The sequence below is a fragment of the Nipponia nippon genome, unplaced genomic scaffold, assembly GCF_047370975.1.
Source record: "Nipponia nippon isolate SJK-2023a ecotype South Korea unplaced genomic scaffold, ASM4737097v1 scaffold_1, whole genome shotgun sequence".
Taxonomy (NCBI): Eukaryota; Metazoa; Chordata; class Aves; order Pelecaniformes; family Threskiornithidae; genus Nipponia; species Nipponia nippon.
In genome coordinates, this window is record NW_028262290.1 from 58,127,581 (window position 1) to 58,148,986 (window position 21,406).

Below are 21,406 nucleotides of genomic sequence, written 5' to 3' on the forward strand. Positions count from 1 at the left end.
CTTCTCATCCTCTACTTAAAAAGAACGTGACATTCATGCTTCAAAATTGAAATAAAATTATCCAGGTACTGTATATAAACGGCACATCGCTCAGCCTCTTCAAAGTGACTCATATAGCAACAATGCGACAGGAAAAAAGTCAGTAATATAAACAACGCCTGTCATATCAATAAAAAATGTCACATGAGTAAATCCGACTAAAGCTTTTTCCTTTCTAGGTGGTTATGCCCTGGCCCGGGGCAGCAGGGCCGGACCGGTTGGTCAGACACCGCTGGCGACACATCTCAGCGGCGACGCGGTGCCTCAGGGGCCGCCGCCGTTCCCCTGAAAGACCCCGAGCTACTCACCGGTACCGGGATTCAAACCTCACCGGTCCGTTAGCAAATACCTGAAATAACCGATTTCATCGTCCCTTTCCAAAAAAAAAAAAAAAAACCCTCAGCCGGCGTTGGCGCGAAATTACCTGACCCCGGCTCCACTCTCGCGGGGGAGTCCCCCCACCTTCCCGCCTAACGGACGACAGGGCACAGCGGGGGGAGGGGCTGGGCGGTGCCGCGCGCCCCTCGCCCAATCAGCATCCCTCTCTCTCGCCCCTCCCTCCAACTTTTTCCTCCTGCCGCGCCCCGCCAGCCAATCGCCGGCTCCGACCGGGGCTCGCCCATTGGCTGGCGGCGGGGCGAGGCGGGGTGTGTGCGGGTGGGCGGGAGGGCGAAGGGCGCGCGCGGGCTGGCGGAAAGTTTGGGCGGTGAGCGGCGGCGCTGCGCACGCGCCCCTGGCCGGGGGTTGGCCGGGGGGTGGGGGCTGTCGTTTCTGTCCCGCGCCAGGTGAGCGGGTGGGGCCCGCCCGCCCGCCGGGGGGCGCCGCGCGGCGGAGCGGCGTGGGCGGGGCCAGGCAGGGCAGGGCGGCGGGGCGCGGGACGGCGCGTGCGGAGGGAGCGGCGGTTTGAAGTTTTGGCGGTTGGGCGGCGGTTTCTCCCTCTCCTCTCAGGCGAGTTACGGCGGGACGCGGGGGGGACGGGCCCCTCGGTCTTGGCCGCGGCGGCTCCGGGGAGGGGCAGGGCCGATCTCCTCCCGTTTGGAGGAAAAGGGGTCGTTGGCTTCCAGCCGCTCCTCGGCCCGGCCTGCGGCGGGGCCGTTGTGCCGCTCCCGGGCCGCGCCGGAGGGGGGGTGTGTGCGTGTGGTGGTGCCTGCAGGGAGTGCTGAGGGGAGGAGAGCCCAGGCCTTCCGTGTTGAGGTCAGTAGCGTTAGGCTGCAGCCTGCCGAGTAGCGGCCCGAGATGATCGCGTCACGGAGTTTATAGCTCCCCAGGTGCTCGCTGCTGTGGAAATGGAGGAAGGCTGGCTGGGTCCAAGCAGCTTTACAGGCTAAATATAGGTTGGCACGTCTTGCAGCGTCGGTACTCTAACTTGCAGGAGCGCGGCTCTTTTTAGAAAGCCGAAGAAGGCTGTAAAACTCTGTGGCCCCCAAAGGGCTTGAGGGGAGAGGACTGGAAATAATTTCTGAGCACGTTTGTGGATAAAGTGGGGTAATTGCCAAAGAATATTGGCCGTGATGTGCAAGTAGCATATTTTTGACAGCATTGCTGTGACTTCTGTAACTGTATAGTTGTTTTGTTCCTGCTTTCAGATGCTGCTGGACCAGGGCTGATCGTGTTGCCAAGCAGAGTGCTATTTTAAGCAGCTTGTGCAGGATGATGGAAGACTTCAGAAATATTGCCGATGAGACATTTCCAAGCTTCTTGGGCCATTCGCTGAATAGCAGTGCAAGTGTCATTTTTGAAAATGTTACTGTTTCCTCAAACCCTGGCTTACCTGTTGCAGCTTCAACTGTTGCTAGGAGTAAAAAAGGCTGTGACAACAGGTGAGACTATCAGTTAATAGCACTTAATAATATAAAAAACAGTTGACTGGCTTGAAACATTTAACTTTGGAGAGGAAAAATTCTTTTGACAGATTATTTGGTAGATGATAAAACTATTTACTAATCAATAGCGTACTAATCAGCAAACATAGGATTGATTGTACTAGCAGTGAAAAACCTGCATTGCATTCATAACTCATAAATACTTAACTTTTATTAAAATTGCCATTTAAAAGAGTTTAGTTTTTAGACTGATAACAATCAAGTTTCTTTTAACTCGACTCTTCAGCTTACTATACTCAAGTTTGAAGTCATATAGAGAATAATATAATTTTTACACGTGTGCTCTCGTAACTCTATTAACTGTTCATTTAACTTGCCTGAATCTGGCTCATTTTAGAAAGGGTAGTGTAAGAACTAGTGTTTAAACACAATTTATAATGATCTGTTCAGCAAGGAGTAGAGCAAAGAGTAACAATTAGAAGCCTTTGCTCACTCAACTGCTGTCTTGTGACTTAACAAGAAGTAAGATCAGACTTTTATACCCTGTCTTTCCAGAAGTGTGCGTTGCAAATGGGACAGCACTAGCCACTAAAAATTATAATGTGGTGCTTCTCTAAAGAACTACAGAAGTCTGGAGAGGATCATTCTGGGTACATATGTGTATCTGTAAATACAGATTGGCTAGAAAATACTGAAATATTCAAATAATTGAACTTATAGGAGATGAGTGGCCATCAATAGGATTTCTTTTTTTTTTTTTCTCAATTCTTTGGAAAACAGGAGAGGTGCATATTAGAATGATTCTGTTGTGTGTTTTTCCTCCCCACCTTTACAGGCTTTCTGATATCTGTGCATCCTATTTAGAAGGGAAACATTCACCTCTATCAGGATCTTCTCACAGTAGTCGGTCAGATCCTGAGCCAATGGGGAGATTTGCCCTCAGCTTTCGTGATGACATGTAAGTGAGATGAGATAGTTAAAATCTAATTTTGTCCTACAATGCACATACCAGTATGTAGATTTATATGTACTGTAAGCTAATTATGGAATAGTTCAGAATTGAATTGCCCACCTCAGCAGCAGCTTCTGCTACTGGCCTTTGATGGCAGTAACTGGAGAGTTCAGCTGTGCACCAGCCTGTTAGCTTACAGTGTTTGGCAGCCTGGGCAGCTTTTCCTACTAAAGCAGCTCCTCCGTGTTTCCTGAAGAGGGATAGTGGTAGGCTATGTGGAAGCGTCCTGTGCAGTGCTACCACTTAAGCTGTACAGCCCTGCATGAACAGCGTTCTGCTGCTTAATTGATTAATTTGGCTTCATGTACGTGACAGGAATGAATCTTTAGAAGTGATTTTTTTTTTTTTAAAAAAAACTATGATGTTTTGTTTTGTTGTCACACTAATTACAAATTTCCTAAGCGTGATTAATCAATTGACTTATTTGATTCTGTCTTGTATTTACCTAGTTTACATTACATAATCTAGAATTAAGCTGATGGTTCTGATTCACGTCATGTGTGTGAATAATAGTTTGCACTGATTTAAATCTGTTCCAAGTAGGTATCGTGCAGTTTGCATACAGAAAGGAACATCAATTTCTATTAAATTTAGCTTTCTTGTAGCCTCAGTGATTGCTATTTCTTAAAAAATGACTAGTGTTAGTGAAATAATTTAGAGAGCATTACTAAGTGGTGGAAGTGTTGGAAGCTGTTGCATGGGTTATTCTAAACAAGGTCAAATTTGTTCCTGTTGTTGCAACAGAAACCGCAGTGTGCATCTTTCTCACTGATAAAATAGCACTATGGGCAGTATGTCCCTATAAAAACAAGGCATGTAAGATTTAAGAGAGGGAGTCAGCTTCTTGATTGTACTCAATTAAAAAAAATACAAATACATGGAATAACTGCATTTTAGACTTTCAAATGATAGTTTTATTGATACATCTAAAATATTAAAGGAAAAATATGGTTCAGTTCACTCAATGTGGAACTTTTAACATCTTACATGATTAGCTTATCGGCCTGTGTTGAAGTCCTATAAATCCAGAAGTGAAAAAAAACTTTCCTGCAGAATTATAAAAGCTGGTTTTTAACAGAACTATGTGGAATTTCAGTAAGTCATGTTCTTTATGATTTAGTCCCTAATTTAATGTTACAAAAGGCATGCTGATATTGTGGACTTAGGAAAATCTTGTCTAGGGTTTGACTTGCTCTTGCACGGATCATGGAACTCACCTGGCATAGACCCTTTTCCCCTTATACTTTTCCCTCTTTTTGCAGAAATAAAAAAAAAAAAAGGAACAAACAGAAAAAAGTAGAGAGGCGTATGTTACATTGAATTTCACTATTTGTTTCTCACTTTAGATTGTGAAACTGAAGCCCTTGTAATCTTGATATTTATTCCTTTATTGTAAAATGACAGGTATTAGGTTTGTAGGATCTATGTTAATGGGAGCAGCTGGCTTCCTAGAAATGAAGGCATTAAAACTGGAGGACTTATCAAATCTTTATATATAAAGTTGTTGTATGCTAATGTTGATCTATATATCTCACGGAGTGATTTTTACATTGAAATAATTCTCTTTCTAGGGAAGCTGCTACACAAGTTAAAGAACTGCAGCCAGCTTCTGGTATTTTGAAAGAATCCCACTCAGTATACGGAGAGCAAGATCAGAATGTCATTGAGCATTCAAATCGCAGTCAAGATACCTTACTTGAGGTATTGCCACTTGAACGATTGGAAGGTATTAAAATTTGAGAAAAATTGTATACTTATTCTCAGTGTAATTAGCTTTTTATGCTATAGATGCCTTCTCTTGACCCTTTCACTGTTTTATGGCATAGTATAAACAGGTTTTGAAAAGAATCTCTTTGATTTGAACAAACTGAAAACAGAAAGCTTGTGGTTGACATTGTGTTCTTAGATTTCTCCCCAAAGTACAAAGCTAGATAGGAAGCTGGTGAAAATAATGCTTGCTATAAAATACCATAATTAGAATGCTAAGAGGAATCTGAATTATTTTCAGGAACTTCACTTGTGGAAAAAGTCTATGTACTTTGTTTTCTACCCCTTCTCTTTCAGTAGGTGTACGTCTATGAGATTATATTTTAACTAACGTCTCTCTTTCTTGCGGTATTCCAACCTGTAATAGGTGATCTTCAACTGCTGTTACAGAAGCTGGAAACCTACTTTTCTAGTGAGATAATGCATGAAAAAGTAGTTTGGAATACTTGCTGTGAAAACTATGCTTTTTTGAAGTATGAATGGAGTAGTGGAAGCAAAATAATTTTCTGTATCTTATTTTAAAAGCGTGGCTATTGATATTAAATTTGTTTGGGTTTTTTGCTACTGCCAGTCCTGTGATTAAATTCTGCTCGTTCCTTAAAATTCAGTAAATATACTTAGTAAATATATACTTCTAGTCATTACCCTTTTCTAAGCTTTATCTGAATATTTGCATACGTTTTCATAAGGTAAGTATTAATAATTTAATAGCGAACGTACTTAATTAGAAAGTACTATGGTTTGTAATATAAATGGGTCCTTATAAAACACACTTCTAACAGTGAAGCGTTGACTTCAATCACTTATTATTGTAGTGTTGAGGAAGTGGCAGTAACTATGGCAACAAAAATCATGATGCTTTGGAAAACTGGGACTGCCCAGGTTTGGACTTGATACTGCCTGATTGTATTTAGTTAATTGGTTTTAACTTGTTGTTTCTTCGAGATTTAGGATTCTAGTCTGGAAATTGCCTTTTATTCCTATCTATTGTTTACGAATTAGGAACCTATTTTGCTAAAATCTGTATATGCATGCCTAAAATATTCTCTTGTCATCTGGGACTTGCAATTGGATTATGGATGGATATAACACAATGACAAATGGAAGCTGCTTACAAGTGATCCAAAAAAAAGAATTGGCTCAATAGGTGAAATGCAACAGTGGAACGGAACATGTGTTCCTACTTCTGCTAGTGCAACCTGGGACTCCTTACTTTTCTGCACTGCCTTATAGAAGTCCTTAAGACAGTAATTGTCTTGCATAATTTTTACAGTTCTGATGAAGCCCTGCCTTTTTAATTACTCTCAGATACTTTTGATCATTGTTATAAGAACACGTAAACTTTTGTATTGTGATAAAGTGTATGTTTCGGGATTATTTTTGTGGTGTATGCCAAGACCTTCAAGAGGCTCGGTCTGCTATCTTATGGAATAGTTAACACTTGGTAGTATAACATGAACATAATAAAATACTGATTACGCTACCTTCTTTTGTTCCAGATTTGTCAACTGGAATATGTTTACTTCCAGACAGTAAGAATAACAAGGTGAAACCTTTTCTACATACAGGGAAATTAAAAGTTTTCTAATATTAATTTTGTGGTAGACTTAATTCTGTGAGAGAAGGAGGGAGGGACTTGGAACTGTGTTTATTGTCTTATGTTGTATATCCCTTAGGTTTGTAACAGTGCTAGCATGCTGAATGTGTCATGCCTCACTTTGCCTCCTTTTTGCAGATCACATAACATAATTAGTACCATGGGAGCATGACTCCACGTAATCTTTTTCAATTGTGAAAATTGTTGTTTACTCCTACCCTCTGCTGTCTTGTAGTTCTTTATCCATGTAAGGACCTTATGTTTTATCCCAATTGTAGTTTAGCTTAGTGAAAAGCCTTTTAATGAACTTTAGGAATGTTTTTGGAAATTGAAGTAGACAATATCCACCTGATTTGACTTGCCCCTGTGCTTGTTAATTACTGTCGTGGTTTAACCGGAGCCGGCAACTAAGCACCACGCAGCCGCTCGCTCACTCCCCCACCGGTGGGATGGGGGAGAAGATCGGAAGGGCAAAAGGGGAAAGCTCGTGGGTTGAGATAAGAACAGTTTAATAACTAAAGTAAAATAAAAATAGAACAGTAGTAATAATAACAATAATAATAAAAACAAGTAATAATAGTACAATAGTAATACAAAGCAAGCGATACATTCTACAATTGCTCACCACCCGCTGACCGATGCCCAGCCCGTGCCCCAAGCAGCGATCGTTGCCCCTCTCCCGGCCAACTCTCCCAGCTCATATACTGAGCATGACGTCACATGGTATGGAATAGCCCCTTGGCCAGTCTGGGTCAGCTGTCCTGGCTGTGCCCCCTCCCAGCTTCTTGTGCACCCGGCAGGGCATGGGCAGCTGAAAAGTCTTTGACCAGTGTGAGTGCCACTTAGCAACTACTTAGCAAGAACAAAACGTCAGTGTATCATTGACATTGTTCTCATCCTAAACCCAAAACACAGCCCCAGACCGGCTACCAAGAAGAAAATTAAGTCTATCCCAGCTGAAACCAGGACAATTACTTTGAGGAATATTAGTTCAGATGACTTCTTCAGTGTCCTCAACATTAAAAACTGCACCGTTTATAACAACACAATCTTCCTGCTGCCTTTTTTTTTTTTTATTTTGGTGTGTGCGCCGCTATCCCAGAGCTAGCACATAGCTGCAGGTATTGACAGGCAGGGCTGTGCTTCAGCTGTTTTTATCTACTGTGTTAGAGAAGCTGACAATTATGGGCAGAGAGATACAAGGCAGACAGGAATGGGAGATCTCGTGGCCCTTATAGAAAATACGCCTCAGGCTGCAGCCAGATGCTGTCCAGTCTGCACTCCTTAATGTGTCATCTGGTATTTACTAAATCGATTTAGTTTTCTTTCACTTGATTTTTCTAGGGGCCGCAGTGGTCAATGAGTTGCAGTTGAATGCTCACAGCCTGTCTTCTGAAAACCATAGTTCAAGTCCCTTTCAAATTTGTTCCTTTCTGAACTTTGGCTTTTTTGCTCTCTGTCAAAGATGATCTGTGAATCACAAAGAATGTGAGACTAAATCCAAACCAGATGTTACATTGTGCTGTTTTTAAAAATGATTCAGGTATATAAAAGATACAGTATTTACAGTTAGCTAGATTCAGCTGAAATACTACTTTATAAGTAATTTAGTATGCTCATTTGAAGAAATTATCAACAAAGGGTTGATCTGGGTGTACAGTTTCTGAAGAAGCACTGTTTTAGCAGCATAGGAAACTATTGAGAGTTGCCTTTGTACTTTTAAGTTGGGATTGCAGCTTAATGAATGGGGGGCAATTTTTTCAAGTATGAACCCTTTAATGCAATGGTTCAGTATTTTATTTTTGAGGTTTTTAAGTTTGGTGTCATTGAGATGCTTTTTCCTTCTTTCCCCTTTTTTATCTCTGTATTTCTTGCATGTATCCATTCTGGAAGCTAGCAGGCAAAGTCCATTGGAACTAGCATGTTTGCTGGGATAAGTAGGAAAAAGAAAGAGGTGGGGGAGGAGTTTTGGAATATTATTAACCTCATTAATTAGTTGTTATTAACTGAATTTATACAGTAGCTAGTAACTCCTAGAAACGTTTCTGTATGGATGCTTTTCACAGGTTGGTCCATCTGAACCTTCAGAAAAGCTGATAGAAGGTGAAATCTCAAGTGATCATCTTAGCAATAGCCTTTCAAGTTTTTTGGAAAATGAGAAACTCTCATCTCTTGCAAGCTCAGAAGAAGATTCCACTGGTAAGTGTATTTATAACTCTGGGTAGTTGAGTATAGAATTCTGACACAATGCTGTTGCATACTTGAGAAGAAAGGTATTGGTTTACTGAAGTATTTAATATAGGATTATGCTTGATCAAAAACTAGTGTTAGGAATTTGAAAGAAAACTGTTTTCAAATTGTAATAGGAGTACATGGCTATGGAATTTGTCAGAGAAAATAACAATTGGAAGTCTAATCTAAAAAATTAAACAGCAGTCCTCAGTTACTGTGAATCAAAAATACAGGTAGAAATGTGGGCATTCATTTAAAAAAGTGGTAACCCTAACTACAATTTCAGTTTAGATTAATAGAGATAAACTTTTATGATGAAGAACATGTACATACAGTCAGAATTAACTTTTTACTTGAGTTTCAGTTCTCTTTACATGCCACACATGCAGGATGACACCCAGGTTGGAAGTAGAGTTTACCCACAGGGATAGAAGTGAGAGCTTGAGTTCCGTATAAGTAAACAAAGAGTTTTGAAATTTCTGTGCCCTTCCAGTGGGTGCTGCTGAAGGGCAAACGTGCTCTTCTTTATTAATGCAGTTGACTTTGCACATAATGTGACGGATGACAGGGTATGTCCTCAGATGCATCAAGAATGAGTAAGGCAGAGTGATAAATAGGTTTACTGCTGTTTTGAGATCAAGCAGCCCTGTATTTAAGTAGGGTTACTGGATTTCTCCCTATTATATCTACAGATGTCATGACTGTCTTTTGAAGTCGTCTTGTTCTTTCTTGTTGCATAACTTCACTTGTGCGTTAAGTGTATAAAAATGAAGTTAATAGTTCGCTGAGTAAAAATACTATTTTTTTCTGCTCAAGGGGATGGAATTACTTTTGTTTGCCCTCATAAGGAGTTGGTAGCCTTTAGTTGAAAATCCTTGTCTATTTAGGGTTTCAGTACTGATGAAGCTAACCGATCTTTTTATTTTTCCTGGTCAGTGTGCACTGCACAATTTTTTATCATGTAATTCTGTATTCAGTGTAAATTTGGCAGCTGAGTATTTCTAAAAATAAGGAGGAAGTCTCTGGTGTCTGAGGTAAAATACATTAATCTACTTTCTCATTATTTGGAAGATAGCGGATTATTATTTCAGTTTCACAAAGAAGAAATCAAAACATAGGTAAATGAGATTAAAACAATTATCATGTTGTTGTTAATTTGAGTTTGAATTGTAGGTATTTGTCTACCATTTGGGTAACTAACAAATCCTTATATAATTTTTAAAGCGCTCTATGGACATTTGTTATGAGGATAGGTATTAGTCCTCTTTAAAAAACTGAAGAAACTTAGCCTGCTGTAATCCCTCCATCTTCTCCAGATCATATGTGGAAACAGAGCCGTGATGCAGATTTTTCATTTGTTGACTCTCCAATGTTACAGATCCTGATGGCTTTGCTGTAATATCAAAGTTGCTGAGCATCCATAGCTACCAGTTCAACTAAATTGCATTTTGTTGCAAGAGTGTGCTTCTGTAAATCAGGCTCTTTGTACAGGGCACTGGCAAAACTGGGAATGCAAAAATAATGATGAACTTACCCCTGTGTATATATATGTACTTTTTTCCTGTACGTTCTTGACGGCATGTAGACCTCTTTGGCAGAGGGAAATACTGAGAAGATTCTTCAGAATTACCTTTTTGGAGAGAAGAATTGAAATATACTACAAAGGCAAAATTGCTGGAGAATTCTTAAACCATCACCAGCAACCTGAAAATGAACATTTATTTAATTATGTTGAAAACAAAATATAGTTGTGAGTTTATAAATGCAGGACCTGTTTGAGTGTACTGTTGTTTGTGTGGTTTTTTTTTTTTTTAATAAGGAAAAACATGAACAAGATACTGTTTCCTGGAAATGAAAGAATAATAAGAAAAGATGTCAAACTTCTTCTTGGAATATGTTTTACAGTGGTTTTGAGAGTGTATTTAACCATGCCCTAAAAAGCTGACTGATGTTTGGGTCTTCAAAAACAAATAAACAAAAGCCCTGGAAACTGTCCTCTTCCCCCAGCCCCCACAAATTAAAAAAACAGCCCCAAAACAAGAAAAATTATGTCTTGGAAAAATACTCACTTGTCAAATAGGAATAGTACTGTTCTCAGTAATAGCACTTAATGTTTTTTGCCATTGAAATATAGAACTATGCTTTGGTCACTTTCTGCGAAGTTTGAAAAATGTTACTTATATATTTTACTTTTAATTTATGACTATGTATACAATTTGCTAGTTGGAATGTGGTGGTGTATAGATCACGTGAAGGAAGATGAGTCATTTGATAGCCTGGGAGTTAACATGCTAGCTTATAGTCATCTTGTTTTGCTGTATATCACTAGTCACGGAGTAGGACAATTACATGTTTCTGTGACCCAATTATTTTAAGGGAAGACCAGGATAATTCTGCTCTGACTGTGTGAGTGTATTGTGAGACTCAATGTATTAAAAATTACGGAGTTGCTTTGATAGTATGTCAGGTGATATAAAATGTCTGTGAAAGATGAATAGGATATCTTCTGTTTCAATAGATGATGATATTGATGATGAAGAGTTCTTTGATAACCAACTGGAAGCCTATTTTGAGCAGCTCATACAACCAGAAATGACAAGAGGAGACACCGACATACAGAAACTCTCAGAATGCTGTACAGCACTGAAGCTTTCTGAAAATGGCTTATTTCAAGTAGGTTTAAAGTAAAGTTCAAACCCCAGTGGCCCTTAAATATGGTAGCATTGTTGAGGGTTGTGTGCCAGGGTGAACTAGGTTTTATTTCTTTCCCAAATACTGCCCAACAGGTAGCCTGTACAGCAAGAGGATTCTTTTTTAAATTTAAAGATAGCAAATACAGCTCTAAACTAGAAACAAAGCCGTTTGAGTGAGCTTCTGACTTCTTCTGTTTCTTCTGCAAGGTTTTCCTTGGGGGGCGGAAAAAAAAAAAGGAAAGAAGCTAGGTAGCTATTTTTGTATTTTTTTTCCTCTTCCTTGTAGTGCAGAGCTAGCAGCTGATTCATCTGCTTGTTACAGAAGGTCTTGCTGTTTATAAGGTGGAATTAGGTAAGTAGCTGGCTGTCCCAAGAGGCATTAGTCAGGAAGGCTTGCAGCAAAGCTGAAGAGTTTCGTATTAAGGTGTCCCCTTTATTCAAGCCTCCATTCAGGTTTCCCACTCCTCTCTAACCTTGCTCCTCACACTCCTCTTCGTCCTGTGCATAGCGTTCTCCTTTCTCCTGATAAGCAGCTCTGGTAGAGAACCTTGTGCAGTCAATTCTGTTACTTGATCATGCAAAGGGGGGGAAAAAAAACAAAGCCAAAACCCCAAACTTCTAAGACTGGATTTCTGTCCTTTCTCCGGGATGATGGAGACTTGTCCTTAGAGAAATTCTGTAATAACTAATATAGCATCAGTAGTATTTCCTGAACATGAACTACTTCTGCTGGACTACTTAATACTGCATTTCTTAATCCTTATTACAAAAGCAAAAACTGCTTTTAGAGTTTTGGATTGTTTATGCTGGTCTGAACTTATTGTACCTCTGAGGCATTCCCTTGAATGCTTTAAGATATGAATGTTTCTTATCCACCTTGCTTCCTCTCTCAGCTTCCTAGTGGTGGTTTTCAGTGTCAGAGATGGTAAGATGTTTGTAGATAAGCGTTTGGGATCCTCTCGAGTCTGCTAAGGGAAATTATATCATTGGTAACTAAGCAGAAGTCTCTACTGATACCATTGTCTTGTGATGGCATGATTTTAATTTTGATTACCAGCCTCTGAATGCAAAGAATTTTTGATAAAAGATAAATCTCCGTAAGAAAGCTAATACCCATAAAATGCTTGCTTTGCCCTGTCCTTTCCAGCCCCAGTAAGCTGGTCAGCTGAACTGAAACTAAGGTCATCTTTTGATCTCGCTTGCCACTTGCTTGTAATATCCAGGAGATGGGCCTATTGTCTGTGTAGGAATTGCTTAATTTTAATCTGATGGTTCTGTGGCAAACCTACTTTCAGGAGTTTAACTTGTTGCTATTCTTAATTAGAGTTACAGTTTTAACTGCAACAAAATTCAAAGAACAGAACGGAATTTTCTTTTACAACATTGATTAAACTTCTTGAAAGGAAATTTAATTCACTACTGACAGAAGATTCTGTTTTATTTTTTGTTTCTGTAACTATTAAGGTAACATGCTGGCACTTATTTTCTATCATACAACTAGTTTATAAAATCTTTTTGATCACTAGTTTATTATCTGGGATAGCAATCTCCGAGGTTTTATTAAGTGTATAGTATCACAGAGACTCGTTTTTCCAGAAGAGTAAAAACGTCCCTTAAATAAGTGGTCAGTGTGTGTGGAAGGTAAGCATAGAGCAGTAACTGTCTGGCTTGTGGTTTATCTTTGAGCAGCAGTTAACTCCATTACAAACAGGGTGCCAGGGATTAAGTGCCTTTCAGTTTTCTTGGATTTGCAACAACGGATGCGATCCTGGCAGTTGTATGCTTGACCAGAACGGGAAAGTGTGATTGACTTAAACAGTTAAATGAACTGTAGCTTCTGAAATTTCAGAAATTTCCCAACTGACATCAGAATTTCTAATCTGTGGGAAGTGATATGTTAACCTCGTAAAAGCAGTCTTCATAGGCTGCCAGTTGCTGATCTACGCCTGTACGTGAAGAAAGGAATAGGTAGTTATTTGAAGAGTGAAAATAACACAGTTCTGCTCTCTGACCTCAGATCTTCTCTACTTGTGTAAGATGTTCTTGCTTCACTGCCATTGTAGATAGGCAGTGGGGCAGGTACAACAGACTTTGAGTTGGATTTGGAGTCCTCATCCAGCAGTGGGCCAACCAGAAGGGGAAGAGGAGTAACATGGTGCCCTTGTGAAAGGGGATGAAAGGAATAAGAGATCCTCCATGGTCTTGCTGTGTATGCCCTTGGAGGCAGATGCATGGATTGGCATAGCTAGGAGCTACTGTCCTTGGTGGTGGTGCTGGCAGCTAGAGACGCCTCTGGCAGTGGCACATGAACGAACAAAGCATGTGTCGTGGTTTAACCCCAGCCAGCAACTAAGCACCACACAGCCGCTCGCTCACTCCCCCCCGGTGGGATGGGGGAGAGAATTGGAAGAGTAAAAGTGAGAAAACTCATGGGTTGAGATAAAGACAGTTTAATGGGTAAAGCAAAAGCTGCGCGCGCAAGCAAAGCAAAGCAAGGAATTCATTCACTACTTCCCATCGGCAGGCAGGTGTTCAGCCATCCTCAGGAAAGCAGGGCTCCATCACGTGTAACGGTTACTTGGGAAGACAAACGCCATCACGCCGAACATCCCCCCCTTCCTCCTTCTTCCCCCAGCTTATATACTGAGCATGACGTCATATGGTATGGAATAGCCCTGTGGCCAGTCTGGGTCAGCTGTCCTAGCTATCCTCCCTCCCAGCTTCTTGTGCACCTGGCAGAGCACAAGAAGCTGAAAAGTCCTTGACTAGTGTCAACTCTGCTCAGCAAGAACCAAAACATCAGTGCGTTACCAACATTATTCTCATCCTAAATCCAAAACACAGCGCTCTACCAGCTACTAAGAAGAAAACTAACTCTATCCCAGCTGAAACCAGGACAGCATGATAATTTCTTTACTAGAGAGTTTTTTGACATTGTAAAAACAACTGCAGCATTAATTTTTTTTTTGTTCGGTATATCTGTTCTAGTGTAACTTAAATCTTATTTTTTTTAAAAGGAGAACTTTCAGGTTCCTGACACTTACCAGGCTGTGACAGGAGTAGACTCTGGAAATGCTAGTGATGAAGAGTCACAAAATCAAGGGATAACTGGATGCCCTGTGGAAAGAGAAATGCTGCCCAGAGCAGTACGGCAATCGGTATGAAATTGTGATTTAAATTTCTGTTTATCATACAGAGTAAGACTGGAGTAAAAGATGGCAGTGCATTTCAAAACTTGTTACAGATTGAATTAACAACCCAAACTTTCTTTACAAAAAAATGAATAACACCACTTTGTTTTCAGATATATTTTTCAAACATAGTTAACTTGGACTATTTTGTAACTAGAAATATTAGCACAAAGTTAACAACTGCACTTCTGACACTTTTAAAATGATTAATGTTTTCCAAGAATTCCATGACTGCTGGAGATGTTGTAGATTCCTGCACGGCTGCTGAGCTGCGACTAGATTCACTGTATCTTCAGCGCATGGACAGCCATAAAGCTGATGTCTCGGATGTCCTTCCAAAGCAAGAAATACAGTCCTCTGAGTGTCAGGCTGCTGCTTCTGATGCAGAAGTACTACGCACAGCAAGAGGATTTTTGGGACACTACACCACTCCTAAAGTTCTTAGTGCAAATGCACCTCAGACAGATGCAACTGAATGTGAAGTCAGTCTTGCTGATACTTACCTGTCTCCAACCGCAGACAGCTGTGAGAACATAAGTTTGGCTACAACAGACAAAGGTAGGTTTCTTTACATATAATTCATCTATACAATTATGACCAGACTCTGTTGCATGGAAAAAGAAATAAAATTGCAAGCTATGCATTTTTCTTTAGTTGTGCAAGTTGGTAATAAAAAACAATGTAGCATGAATAAATTTTGACTTGTTTTTGTTTTAAAAAAATACTGACTGTTGTATATTGCACTAAACTGTTGGTTATTTGATGACGAAACTAGTTTAAGCTTGCAGCTGCAGCACCTTAAGCTGTGTTTTTTTCAACTCCTTAATCTAAACTTAAGGGACTTTGCCATATTCCTTTTTATTTTAATCAACAGTGTAGCATTTGGTATATCTTTCAGGTGATTTACCACACAGCATTGTCTATCAAAATGAAGAGGGCAAATGGGTGACTGATCTTGCATATTATACTTCATTTGATGAAGAACAAGACTTAAATCTGTCTGAAGATGATAAAATAAATGAGGAGTTCGTTACGGGATGTATGTAATTTTTTTCGTTTTTTAGATAGCTGTTATCTGTAATAGTGTTAAGTATTTGGTGTTGCAAAGCCGCCCCCATCAGTATTTGGTGTTGCAAAGCCTCCAGGCTTTAGATACTACAAATTATTTGAAAGCTGATGTTGATAGTAGTCTATAAGGGTATTGTCATTAATTATAGTTGATAGCTTCTTTCCATGTTTCCTACACTTCCCAGGAAGAGTCTTTTGTTTTGTTTCTAAAAGCATTCTAACATGTGTCACTGGTACCTATTGTGTGAGCAAAAGTAACTCCTGTAGCTGTCATTTCCACAATTTTTCCTTTGGACTTTAATTATTGTTATCCTTTCTTTCAAGAAGAGGAAACAGTAGTCATTCTGTATTGCATGATGGTTATAAGACAGGAAATAATTACAAACAAGAAATTACTGCAAAATCAACTAGAATGTGAAAAGAGCTGCTGAATTCACTAGCTGGTGATTTTTTTGTGAACCCCTTGGGGAATGTCTTGATGCTGAAAAATGGTGCTGGTACTGAAAAATATTGGAGCTTATTGAGGGGCTTTACTGGGCTCTCATCTGCTAACAAATTCCAGGCTTTCTGAACCTCTTTTTACTTACAGTTGTTTATTTTCCTTAAGCTATCTCAGACTGATCTTCATGAGAGTCTGTATGTTTGTCATACAGGCTTGAATAATATGCGCGTAGTACTGTAGACAAATCAATTCCTTAACACCAAAATGTCATATGGTCATCTGTTTTACTAGACAGATTCAAGCAATGTGTGCAACAGTATTTCTCCTAGTCTATTCTAGTTTCTAAAGTGACATATGGATGGGCTAATGTATTCTAAAGATGTCCATGTCCACTCAAGGTTTTAATTTTTTTCAGAGAGAGTGCTGCTGTTGTGATTTAACCCCAGCCAGCAAGGGGTTGCTTGGTCACTCCCCCCTCCCTGGTGGGACAGGGGAGAGAATTGGAAGAGTAAAAGTGAGAAAACTCATGGGTTGAGATAAAGACAGTTTAATAGGGAAAGCAAAAGTCACGCACGCAAGCAAAGCAAAACAAGGAATTCATTCCCTGCTTGCCATGGGCAGGCAGGTGCTCAGCCATCCCCAGGAAAGCAGGGCTCCATCACACGTAATGGTTACTTGGGAAGACAAATGCTGTCACTCTGAACATCCTCCCCCCCCCCCCCCCCCCGCCCCTTCTTCTTCCCCCAGCTTTATACGTTGAGCATGACATCATATGGTATGGAATAGCCCTTTGGTCAGTTGGGGTCAGCTGTCCCAGCTGTGTCCCCTCCCAGCTTCTTGTGTACCCCCAGCCTCCTCGCTGGTGGGGTGGTGTGAGAAGCAGAAAAGGCCTTGACTCTGTGTAAGCACTGCTCAGCAGTAACTAAAATATCCCTGTATTATCAGCACTATTTCCAGCACAAATGCAAAACATAGCCCCATACTAGCTGCTATGAAGAAAATTAACTCTATCCCAGCCAAAACCAGCACAGCTGTATATGGTGCTGTCTAGAATTGTGTATTTTGAATGAGTGATCACTCAGGGTTGATTGGTTGAAATAATGTTTTTCAACACCGTGGTGGTTTTCTGGTGAAATCAGAAAATATAATCCAATTTGATAGAAACTTCCCTATTTACTATGTCAGTAAAGCAGAGCTCCTCCATTGTTTTTCAAATGCCAGGATATTTCAGACACTTTCCTGCATCTCAGACTTGGGTTGTCGAGTGGTTAGAATATTTGACTGTTGTAAATTTTTCCAAGGCTGTTTAGGTTTTTCCCACCTGATGGGTTTTTAAAGGAATTCTGCATTTGAGCTGATTGGCTTACATGTTCAACACGGTAGAAGATGTGTGCTTACAGATTCAATGTGGTTAGCATTTCTGTGGCTGCTAGTTTGCCTGTCTGCAATGCTCAAGTGTGATGTTTGACAGCTGAGAGATCTTATTTGTAGGGACAGAAAGGAAATGTTACATTTGATGATTCTGAGTCTCATTTATGACATGTCTATCTCTGTCAACAAACAGTGCACATGGTGTATTCTTGTATAGAATAGTGCAGGATTGCTCACTTGACAGCATTTGGTGCTTCAGGAAGTCTTCAGAGAGCTGTAGGCTTATATAGAGGATTAAGGAAGAACTGATATTGACTTAGAGTTCAACTGGATATAACAATGTGTCATTGATAGTGCTAGGTTGCCTTTAGGAAATGCAGTTGGGTTGCTCAATAAAGATGTATTCCAACTTTGTTTCTTTCCTCAGAGTATGTATTGCGACTTTCCATAAGTAGTTTTATGGACAACAGCTGTACTCACTTCACAAGTTTGTGTCCATTCTTGACTTATTTCTCCATTTACCCTGTGTCTTCTATTATTAGGGATGCTGTGTGTACAAGGCCACATGTTTTATAAGTTTTGATGGGCTTAATGATACATTAACATTGAAATAAGGTGGTAGAGCAATATCTCTTGATCAGTAGTTTTTCACATCATTTTGGCAAAGAGACCTTAAGTGTTCATTGTTCTGTAAATGGTAATTGTGAAAATAATACAAGCATTTGAATTTAAAAATTATTGATTTATTTGGCCTGTTACTTTGCACAGGTATTTCATGAACTGGTACAAACCAGTCTGTCTATTTTGCTCCAGTTCACAGGTACCACCTTGATGAAATTTTCAAAACCAAATGTAGTAAAAAGTTTGTTTGGAAGTAGCCTCATGATGCTCAATTCTAGCTAGCATGGATAGCATAACCTCTGAAAGGTTATAGTTTGGTTTGGGGTTAAGGCCGTAAGAGACTTTCTTCATTCACCACTAAGTTAGCTAAATGCTGATTTACTTTGGGTCCTAAAGATCCAGGGAGTACTCTTTTAAAACTAATTTCATACGAACTTTTCTCACCATAACAGGATGGAAGAACTCCTAGTGTGTCCCAGACTGTCTCAGATGTCGAATTAAATATTGCAATATCTGTCCCTCAAAATTTAGTTTAATGATGCAAAATCATAATGACAGCACTTAATAACTTGTGCCTTATTTTAATGAATGTTCTCTTTGTTTTTAAGCTGAAGCAGCAGCTATGATTGCACAAGACGAGGAAGAATTTGAGAAAGCACACAAACTTGTGCAGGTAAGTGATTATCTCAATGTAAACAGAATAGTTGTCTAATTTATTTGCAAGCTACCTTCTGAAATGTCTTTGCAGGCGGAAAAAGACATTCTAAATGCATCTGAATTAGCAGATACTTCATGGAAATCTGCCAATAGCTGCATTCTGCTGAGAACATCTGATCTTGATAAAGATGCCAGTTATTTACGTTTGTCTTTGGGGGAGTTCTTTGGTCAGAGATCTGAAGCTCTTGGTTGTCTTGGTGGAGGCAGTGATGTGAAACGGGTATGTATCTTAATGTTAATATTAAGACACAAGGAAAGGACAAGAACAACAGCTAGTACTACTTTTGTGTTTTTATATTGTAACTAATTCTTTCCAAGAACTACTTTTCTAAGTTCACTTGTGAAGGAAATTCTCTGTGCATGACAGGTCCGGATTGGCTTTTGTTTCCCACTTAGAATTTTTGATGTGAAGGGCTGGCTGGTGTTACTGATGAATCTTGATCGTCACCTTTTGGTCAGGAACTAATTATGTGTAGGATTAGAGAAACAAAAGTACACCATATACAGGGTGCGTGTTGGCGGTCCAAGCAAATGATCCACATAGTAGTTGAATGAAATGCTGCTCAGACAGGGTTATTTGAACAGTGAGGGTATCTTTCAATGGCTGTTAATAGTTGATGTGCTATCTAGGCAAATGCCCGACCAGTAAAAATGTAGTCATCTAGACTCTAATGTACCAACATACTTCTGTATGGTTTGTGCATCTGTCTGATACCTGTCTCTTACCTGCTGTTGGTAGATGGTATCTCATTTGTGTTGCAGACAAAAAAAAAGTGGGGAAGTGTGTACAAAGGGAAGAAGTTGTCAAATATACTTGTGTAATTCAGTCATGTCCTGGTGAATTTATGATAGAGTTGGCATGTTCTGTCCTGGCGCATTAAGAGGCTGAGCGGCAGAGCATGCTCCAGGCAGAGATGATGACAGCATATGTACTTTCTTTTGTCTAACTGGTATAAATAAGTTGCTAGTTTATTTTATGTATATATTGGAAGCGTATGTATTTGGATTAGGCATTTGCAATGCTAGGAGGCATATGTTATTTCTCAGTGGTATGAGAGCCAAACACCAACTGGGGAGGCACTGTGGCTGAAACTGCTTTGCTAGCCCACTGAACCTATTTATTAATGATTAAATTTACTCATGCTGTAATCCGGGGTATTTTTTTTTTTTTATAGCCATCTTTTGGTTACTATATTACATCTCCGAAGAAAAGGCAACCTGTTGCTTTGCTAAGGCAGTCTTTTTCATCAGGAGGTGACACTGGCCAAGAGATTTCGCAATTATCTGAGGTGTTTCCAGGTAATTATAGAACAGAAGAGTCATCCCGAGACAGTGGTTGTAACAGTAGTTAAGAATTACTTGTATATAGTTATTAAAGACTATTAAGAGTAATCCCTGATAGAAGGACTCTAGTTTTCATTCACCAAATATCTTTTTTGCTGTGAGCACCTCCCCCACACCCCCTTCCCCCAGAAAAACACAGAACCTAAACACTTAGAAGAGAGAACGTTCTAATACTAAGTAGTATCCTAAATTGTCTTGGATATTTCAGCATTTCCAGATACTGGATAGCTACCAGAATATCTTGTAATAATTAAAGTCTGTTCAGAGTTTTGCTGTTGAAAAAGCTGTATAAATGTGTTGCCAGAAAGCAAGCAAACAAACAAACAAAAACCCCAGAACATTGGTCTGTTTGCTCATATAGGTATAGAAGATATAGGGACAGAAGGAAAACAGTTCAGGTTATAGCTGAGCTGACAGTGTGTGCATAAAACATAGTCCACATTTTTTCCTGCCATCTTTAAAAAAAAAAAAAAAGTTACACTCCCATGGTATCTGCTTAACTTAAAGTAATAATTTAGGAGATTCCTCCAAAATTTTATATGTAAAGATCACAACACACATTTTGGTGCTTATATATGGTAATAATTGATGCTTGTAGTATTTGGATTTGTGCAATTTTAACAGTTCTTTTTTCTATAGAGCATTAAGGGAGCATGTATATCCCAAGAACGCAGGTGTTTAGACAATTTACTGTAAATTAATTCCCTGTCTTTTTCTTTGTTCTTAGATGACGTAGAAGCACAAACAAAAGAACATGCAAATTCTACCAGCTGTGAAGGTGAACGGCATAGGATGGATACTGCAGCTGGAATACATAAAAGCATTAATATAGAAGCTGCTACCAAAAGTAAAGCAAAGGTATTTCTCTTGTATTTTTCTATTAAGTGCAACTATGAACTTGAACAAAATTCAAATAACCCCAGTTATTATTGTTGGTGCTTTGAATACAGCTACATTTGGACTCTCATATCAGCTCACTGCTTTTTATACCGATCATTTGAATCCTAGCAGATGCCACTGTTTGTTAGGGTAGTTTCATTAGCATGCCATGATCCTGTAGTGAGTCAGGTGTTACTATCACCAGCTCATTTTCCTTTTCCTCCCTACTTCACTTTTGGAGTTGCTTGGTCTGTCAGCCCATAATTTTTTCAGAGATTCCTAGGCTATTGATGTTCTGCAATCAAGTTTCTGAATTTCAGCTATGTCTTCCCTTCTATTTTTTTAATGGAACAACTTGTATTTACCATGTGAATAAAGTCTTTTATGTGATAAAATTCAAAAATATTGACATGGTGTAAGTCTGAAAAAGGTGTATTTTCAATTTGGTAATCCTGGACACCTACTTTCTCTGCCTTAATGTGTCGCGTTCTTTTTCTGATCAGGCAGAACACATACAGACCCATTCAGTTACAGAAACAGCCCTTCTCCTACATCATCACTGAAAGGAATCAGTAGCTAGAGAGTTTGACTTGGTTTAGCTGATCAAATG

The 21,406-nt window shown here is 39.7% G+C and overlaps 1 protein-coding gene across 2 annotated transcripts in view; it reads left to right on the forward strand.

The window, feature by feature from the left end:
* Positions 1 to 751: 751 nt before the first annotated feature.
* Positions 752 to 21,406, forward strand: part of CEP192 (centrosomal protein 192) — a 77,221-nt gene continuing 56,566 nt past the window's right edge. For both annotated transcript variants that reach the window (XM_087757281.1, XM_087757291.1), the window contains exons 1-14: positions 752 to 824; positions 1,626 to 1,859; positions 2,698 to 2,820; positions 4,446 to 4,600; positions 6,141 to 6,187; positions 8,305 to 8,437; positions 10,989 to 11,143; positions 14,181 to 14,321; positions 14,576 to 14,912; positions 15,253 to 15,393; positions 18,465 to 18,529; positions 18,605 to 18,793; positions 19,749 to 19,872; positions 20,645 to 20,775. In XM_087757281.1, the coding sequence (XP_087613407.1) occupies positions 1,690 to 1,859; positions 2,698 to 2,820; positions 4,446 to 4,600; positions 6,141 to 6,187; positions 8,305 to 8,437; positions 10,989 to 11,143; positions 14,181 to 14,321; positions 14,576 to 14,912; positions 15,253 to 15,393; positions 18,465 to 18,529; positions 18,605 to 18,793; positions 19,749 to 19,872; positions 20,645 to 20,775 (1,911 nt within the window). In that variant the 5' untranslated portion in view covers positions 752 to 824; positions 1,626 to 1,689. The remainder of the gene's footprint in view (positions 825 to 1,625; positions 1,860 to 2,697; positions 2,821 to 4,445; positions 4,601 to 6,140; positions 6,188 to 8,304; positions 8,438 to 10,988; positions 11,144 to 14,180; positions 14,322 to 14,575; positions 14,913 to 15,252; positions 15,394 to 18,464; positions 18,530 to 18,604; positions 18,794 to 19,748; positions 19,873 to 20,644; positions 20,776 to 21,406) is intronic.